At 44.9% G+C, this 7,816-nt stretch overlaps 1 protein-coding gene across 1 annotated transcript in view; it reads left to right on the top strand.

The window, feature by feature from the left end:
- UNC5D (unc-5 homolog D (C. elegans)) overlaps positions 1-7,816 on the top strand; it is a gene marked incomplete at its 5' end in the record, with an annotated part of 33,976 nt that overhangs the window by 2,395 nt on the left and 23,765 nt on the right. Inside the window, 2 exons of the mRNA XM_010157498.1 lie at positions 3,272-3,457; positions 5,574-5,951. Coding sequence (XP_010155800.1) covers positions 3,272-3,457; positions 5,574-5,951 — 564 coding nt within the window. The remainder of the gene's footprint in view (positions 1-3,271; positions 3,458-5,573; positions 5,952-7,816) is intronic.

Genomic DNA, 7,816 nt, shown 5'->3' with positions numbered 1-7,816 from the left:
CTGCAGGAATAGCTCAGGATGCCATGTCACTCTCGCTTTCCTCTTCCAAGATGCAGCTGCGTAAAATGTACCGATTCCTGCAAAGGGCATCCCTGTCCCCTGAACTCCGTGTGTTGGCTGCTCTGGGCTTGTGGGTTGGCCTTCCCCTTGCCGTGGGGTGATTACGGGAACACTGAGTACCTCTTCCAGGTCTTCTATCCAACCGAACAATGACCATTTTATTAAAGATGAGGAAATTCAGAACTAAGAGCTTTTAATCGTACAGTTTACAGGAAAGTGTCAGATTCAACTTGCAGGGATGCTTAAAAGCGCTCGCAGAAAACAAAACTGCTCTCTCCAGAAAAACTTTGCTTGAGTCAAACTGTTCCCATTTTGTTAAGCTCCGTGTTCTCGCTCCCATCTTTAACCCGTGCCCAACGCCCTCGTGCAGTCAGGAGTATAAAACTTAAGTTTTCTGACATCTGGATCGATTGAAATGAAGAAGCTGGGCTATTTAAGTAGATTTAAAGTAATAAATGACAGTTCCTCACAGGTGAGAACTTGAGTTTTATATTCCGGTTTGGATGGTGAAGGATCAACTCCTGGGTTTGCTAACTGTGGCCGTTACGGTGCAGTAATTTTTTACTGAGAGGTTATTTCTGCGTGTTTCAGGCTTCATAATTTATTATCCCAAGGAGGTAGAAGAGGTAATTCAAATTTTCAGTACTTTTCTGGTTTAAAGTAACGATCCAAATGGAAGACTTAAAGATGCTTTGTGGGAAGGGGAAGGATGCTTTGTCTAGAAGGGAGAAGAGCCCACTGGCTGTCGGGTTTTTCTGCCACTGGAGATAGACAGAATTCCTTCTCTGGGCTTATTCATTGCACTCATTACCCACAAAAATTAAGTCAACAGTAGAGTTTTATAATTAATTCCCTGTAACAACAATAGCTTGGGAATAGAGCACTGGAGGAAATGGAAATGTAATTAGTGTCTGTACTTCTCTTTCTGCACCTGACACTAGAGGATACAATGGAGGCAAACCAGTATGGGAGGGAGGCCCCGGGCTGGGATTCAGCCTTGGTCTGAGTTCAGGTATTTCCGCCGTCTGCCTTTGGGAACCCGGCTTTCTGCATTTACTTTTTCCATCTGGAGTGAGAGACTACGGGCATCTCCCGCTGTTAGTCCAGTACATTTGTACTGTCAGCTAACAGCTTACGCTCCACAGTTCCTCACTCCGAACCAAAAATGCTTAAAAGTCGCTTTACTACTTTCTTCAAGGGGGCATCTCATAGAAAAAATGGGGAAAAAAGCTTTCTAGTCATTTATTTAGTAGATCTGTGTGGCAGTTGTAATGTTCTAAGAAGCAGGAGAAGAGTTCCAAGCTTACTCAGCTGTGAGTACTTGCGAGATGCCACTGGAGATGGATTTCTTCTGAGAGCTGGTATTTGCGTGGAAATCAGCGTGTGGGGTTTGTTTGGTGTTTTTCTCTTCCTCAGCAAGTCCTAAACACATTGGAAATGGGAACTGGACCTCTTTCAGTATGAGGTTATTTGAAAATTCAGCAGAATTTTTGCAAAAGTACTTTCTGGGCTAAACAGCCGTCCCAGAGAAACTGATTTCAGAGCGTTTATTTTCGGTTGATTGGGAAGTTAGAATGTTGTATTTGGGGCTGACTGGGAACAGCTTGAGAATGGGGATGGAAAGGGTGTTTTCTAACAAGGAAGCTTGAGCCACGCAGTTTATTTGACTTTTTGATTCAACCGCCCAGTGAAAACTTGCGTTACGTCACCTTATTCCCAGCAACAATCCCACGTGCCCCGGCCTACTGAAGGCCATGTGGATGTACGCCGTTTCCTCGCTGCTGCCGTTCACGTGGCGTCTCCCTCGTGTTGGAGAACAGTCGGCGCTCGGCTCTCGCGTTTGGCAGCTGGCGTGCCTTCCCGGGAACCTCTGCCGCTTGCTTTGTGATGTGTCAGACACTGAGTTTCCGTAAGAAACTGGTGAGCCAGGAAAATCAGCTTTTCCTAGGCTGCCCCGACGTACTCAGTTTTTTTCATCTCCACGGTCTCGAGTTTCATGCTCATTTTTAAAATTCAGCTAAAGGAATCTGACTTTCTGCAGAAAAACATACGCGCAACAGAAGCCTCCTCCCGAAGGCTAATTAAGTAATTTTGGTAATTGGCTATTTATTAAATGCTGAATTTAACTTCCTACCCTATTTCTGCACGTTGCAGTTTGTTTGCCCATACCGAGTAGTCTGGATTTCCTCGTTATGTTTTGTCACTGTCCTTTGTTATAAATAAATGCACTTTCTGTACCAAGTGCTTCTCACTTGCCAGCAGAAGCAGCCCGTAGTAGGATAACGGATGATCTGTAGGGGAGCACATGATTATCTCTTCCTCTAAACTGGAGTTTGGCATTAAGGAACTGTCTGAGGACCCACTCAGTGTACTTGCCAAGTAATTCAATTTCATGGTACGTGGTCCCAAATCTCAGAAGATCTAGAATAGCGGGGCTGGATAATTCAATTACATAATATTGCAAGTTTCATTCGGATTCATTCTTTCAAAGCACTGAATTATTCTTTGCTGTAAAGGTTTGAGGTCTTAGAAAACTTAGTTGTAAGCTCGATGCAGAGTTTGGTTTCCAACCTGTGTTTAAAGAGTGAAGATGCTTGCAGGAATCCAAGGAGCTATCTGGGATCTCCTCATCCCCTCTCTGAGCTGCGAGAGGATGGACTCGTCCTTCTTACACAGAGGAGGGGGAAAGGGGAAGTCTTCACCAAGACTTTTTCAGAGGATTCACAATCTCCTGGATTAGCTCTGAATTCAAACCTAAAACTTAGTGTCCGGGAAGCCAGGAGTAGATCAGACCATGCTGATCCCCAGCAGCCCTCCTGGAAGGGCTGCATTACCGTGCCCTAATGAGCTCCACTGGGCTGGAATGGGGAACGATGGCACAAGCAGCCCGAGCGTGCAGGTGGGAGGAAGGCTGTCACGTGGTGGGGGCTCTGCTTCGGGCTGTTACGAGTCCAGCTCTCCCGTTTTAAAAAACCAAGACACGATGCAATCCCTAAACCACTGTGAGCTCACCTCTACGGAGTGACGCATCAGGAGATTTGCCCATCTCAGATGCTCCCTTTCCGTGTTCCTTTGTGCTCCCCGTCCTGCTGTGATCCGCTCCACGCTTCCGTCTCAAGCTTTACCTCCCTGGCCGCGTGCCTGCGGCCTCTGTAACCCCCGTTGCTTTCACCGGTGATGCTGACTTGGTACCCGCATCTTCCCCTTTCAGATATCGAGACTGCCAGTGACATCGCCCTGTACTCCGGCCTGGGGGCAGCAGTCATTGCTGTAGCTGTGCTGGTGGTTGGCGTTACCCTTTACAGACGGAGTCAGAGTGAGTACGGCGTGGATGTGATTGATTCATCTGCACTGACAGGAGGCTTCCAGACATTTAATTTTAAAACAGTCAGACAAGGTTAGTGTTGTGATTTCATTTTCTTCTCTCCAGAGCTCCTACTGCAGAGAGATCCTAGGCTCATTGTCAGTGACTGGCTGTGGGAGGGCGTTCTCGCTTAATGCTGAGCAGATGCGCTGAAAGCCAGGGCCGGGAACAGGAGCTGGTGGTTGGAAGTGTCTCTTACGGTCTCTGCTACCCATTTGTCAAGGCAACTTGGACATAATCTTTTTGACTGTGCTCTATGCGCTTCAGACACACTGTCACTGGCTCCTACACTGGCATCTGTGACTTACAAAAAGCCCAAGAAACCAAACCCAGAAAGCACGTCTGTGGTTTCTTCCCATTCAGCTACAGATCTTCTGTTTTCTTTACTCCGATAAAAGTGATTCGGTTTTTTACTGTTAATCTGAGAAACCGAACTTAAAGCGCTTTTATAAGCCTTTGTTATCACATAGACATCCACCTTCTGAGGTCTGTGGGAAATAAATGGGTGCAAACATGTACTGATTAAAAAAAAACCAAAAACAAAAACACAGAAAACTTCAGAAAGCCACCACTGCCATGAGACATGGAAGAACAATCAACTTTCACCAAAAGCAGCACTCAGATGTTTTCTGGAATGTTACTTCCTGGGGGCAGAAAGGTGGGATGAATACGAATGGGGATTACTTTGAAATTGTATGGGTTTTTAATTCTGCACTGATGTTCTAGCATAGCCACCTGCCTTACTGTGGGTGGGTGGGTGTGCTGCTGGGGTGTGAAAGTGTCCCCATGTCTCCTCTCCTTCCAAAAAGTGAAAATGTTCAGTTTGGGGTTTTTGGTGGGCTTCTTATGTTGGGTTTTTTTTTTACAGTTACTTTATTTTCTGGGAGACATTCCTCACCAAGTATAAATCGCAAGAAATTGGAAAAAGGGCTTGGTAGACAGGATGGATGTTTGAAGGATGTTTACTCATTCATTTAACTATCCAAGCCTTTAATTAGCATCATGTAATACTCAATGACTGTCTCAAAGAGCAACTTTTTCCTTTGTTGTTCAGTTTGCCATGAAAGCCTCTGTTGGACTCTGGGGAATTGTTTGTTTGACTTAGTGCTTCAAACACATTAGTTCCGGACACAGAAAACATCTGAGTGCGCCAATTTCTCTTATGCCAGGATGCTATTAGTTCACTTTCTGTGACTTTGGGTTCTCTGTGGGTTTTTTTTTAAAATAAGAGCATTTGTAAACTAAATTCAGCTGAAAAAAAGGCCAGCTCTCTGCTTAGTTTGCTGAGAAGAGAGAGCACGGTGCTGACATATAGACAATGGATTGGAGTGATACACTTCTCAAAGAATAAAATGTGTATTTATGATGTTGGCTACTCAACCTGCAGGCCCTAAAACTGATCAAATTTTCAAGGAGGCAGTAGAGAGAATTTCTATAAAATCAGTTACTTTGGAAAACTTGTATTTACTAAAAGCCAACCAACCAAAAAAAATAAACCCACCAAAACAAACAAACAACAAATACCAAACCAGCTAAAGGATTCAGGCCCTAAATCTATCCATTCCTGGTTTTTCCAGAGTGTTTTCTGAGCCTGGCTGTCTTCAGTATGAGGCTGGGAGCAACCTGGTCTAGTGGAAGGTGTCCCTGCCCATGGCAGGGGGGTTGGAACTGGATGGTCTTTAAGGTCCCTCCCAACCCAAACCGTTCTGGGATTCTATGACTCTATAAATGAATATCTAAGGTATTTTTCCCTATATTACTCTTGTCCCACTTTCTTTTCAGCCCAGTTTCCCTGAGGCATGAAGCTGTCATTTGGTGTAAGCTCACAGAAAAGGGCTGCAGGAAGATGTGTTTTCACCCAATGGGTTTTAATTAAAAAAAGAAAAAGGCATACACACAAAATTGGATCCAAAACAAAAGGAAATTCCTTCTTGGATTCATGCAACCTGGGGTTGCCTGAAGTGCAGAAAACAGAGTGATAAAGTACCCGTTAGATCAATTTCATGTTTTTTAACGTTACTTTATGTGATTTTGAGCTCTGAGAGTATCAGGAAGGAAGAGCAGGCCAGAAAGGAAATGGTGGAGAGGTCAGAAAGAGATTTCTGATTTAACACCGTGACTGACTCCCTGCTCTGCTTCCTTCTCCCAGGTAACTCCCTGCTTCTGAACTCCTCCATGCAGCCTGACCTGACAGTGAGCAGGACGTACAGTGGGCCCATCTGCCTGCAGGACCCCATGGACAAGGAGCTCATGACGGAGTCTTCGCTCTTCAACCCGCTCTCAGACATCAAAGTCAAAGTGCAGAGTTCATTCATGGTGTCCCTCGGGGTGACGGAGAGGGCTGAGTATCATGGAAAGGCACATTCTGGAACTTTTCCTCATGGGAATAACAGAGCTTTTGGTACAATGCAGGCTAGGAACAAGGCTGCGTACATTCAGAACCTGTCTTCTGTTTCAATGAGAAGTGAGCTGAAGACAAATGCTGTTTTTGGACACCTGGGTGGCCGTTTAGTGGTTCCAAACACAGGTGGGTGGATCCTTTCTCATTAAAAGCGTATATATCAAATAATTTTAGGTTAAAATTATTTTTCCTGATGTAGTGTTCAGCGACGAAAGAAAAGAAAAAAGAGGAAAGAAAAGTAGTGGCTCCCTCAGTGCAAACTTTGGGAAGTAGAGCGTGTTGCCCACACAGGAGACACATCAGAGCAAAGCTTGGGATGAGTGGTAAAGAGGCATTCCGCCCATTTGAACTGTTATAAATTACTGCCTCTCTTGATGTTTTCAGCATGAAAGTCGTACTAATCAAAGCTGTTGCTTACTTGGATCCTGGTCCAAAAGAAGGGCTCCCCAGGAAGGAGGTCGATATTGGATCAGCATCTTCTGTAATGGGGTCGTATTCAAAGCAGAACCTACACGCATCAACATCTGACTGCGTTAGCGTCGTCAGAGCTCGCAGTGTTGTTGAAGTCTGCAGCGAACAGGCGTCTCTGCAGAACAGTTTCCGCTGTCAATGAAAACCCCAGTGCGGCGTTCCTTCGCATTTACTCCTGGCTTCCAGCTTTTCTCTCTCTTTTGGCTTAACACGTTCCCACAGCGGGGGACTTCAAAGCCAGCGGGCATTCCAGGCCCGGGCTGTGCACAGAACACCGCCGCAGAGACGCTCAGCTGCATGGTTTAAGAAGCAGAGTTTGTTTTGTGACTTGAGAGTTTTGTCAGACACATTTTAGACCTGAGAAATTTGTTGAATTAGCTGAAAACATACGGCACCCAATTAGACTCAAATGAAGGATGTTAAAATCATATTCCTGCCGTATGTTGCGCCACATCACTGCGTTCGTATCACGCTGAATAGAATTCCGTATGGTGGATGCTTTCTTTTTCAAAATGGCAAGTGGAGCAGAAATCACCCTCCCTGGCTAGCGAAGAGAATCTCTTTCAAACTCTGGTCACCCTTGCTCAAAGTCTCCTTTCAATTCAACTTTGACTTCATTTGACTGCTGTACCCAGGCTCACCTCGTAGTACCTAGTTGCACTGATTGCTCCAGAGATTTATCCCTCCTGTTTCATAGAACGGGTCCCTTAAAGGGTGCCGTGAAAACGTGGTCTGTGTTTAGAGAAGACTGATAACAGTGTATGATTCAGAGAGATAATATTTAGTGTACAATCATGCACAACACATGGAGTGTATTCATGTCTCCACAGATTGTTTTTATGTTCAGGAATGAATATTACAAAGGCAGAGGCACTAAATCAAGTCGTAAATGGAGCCCCTCACAGTATATATTTAGCTACTTTATGTAATGACAGTCCCATCAATTTAGATTATTTAAATACATATTTGCTCCGCTTGCAATTTATGTACTTCCTTCTGCCTATTTATGTAAGATCAAATTTGCTAGCCCATTGTAAATTAGAGGGCAGTCATATCCCTGCTAAGCTGAGGTTCTGCACCGGGTGACATACACCAAGTCAAGCCTAGTCTTCCTCTACTGACTCTGCTACGCAACAGTTGAATTTCCCTGGTACCTGGTGGAAAGCATCCCCGTTAACGCTAACTTATACCGCTGGAATAAACCAAGGGTGCTGTCGCTTGGATTCACGAGTTATGTACATGAGCTGAAGGGGATGGTGATCTCCATGCAAACTCAGATTAATTTTGTTAGGTATGAGGAGATTCCTGGTGATCCAAGAATTATCAGATTTGATTTTGGAAACTTTTAGCCAAGATCGTGTCCAGTAAAATACGGAGCTATGCAGAGGGCAGGATGTGTGCCACCGAGAGGCACTTTGGCAAATAAGAGTGAAAGGGTTAACAAATGATTAATAGAGCTTATAATTGGCTTGCCCTGACTGCCTTCCAGAAGCTGGCAAAGGCCAACTCAGAAGGTACTG

This window comes from Eurypyga helias, unplaced genomic scaffold (genome assembly GCF_000690775.1).
Source record: "Eurypyga helias isolate BGI_N326 unplaced genomic scaffold, ASM69077v1 scaffold13478, whole genome shotgun sequence".
In the NCBI taxonomy this organism is placed as follows: domain Eukaryota; kingdom Metazoa; phylum Chordata; class Aves; order Eurypygiformes; family Eurypygidae; genus Eurypyga; species Eurypyga helias.
The sequence above is the reverse complement of the archived record's forward strand: the minus strand, read 5'-3'. Positions and strand labels throughout refer to the sequence as shown.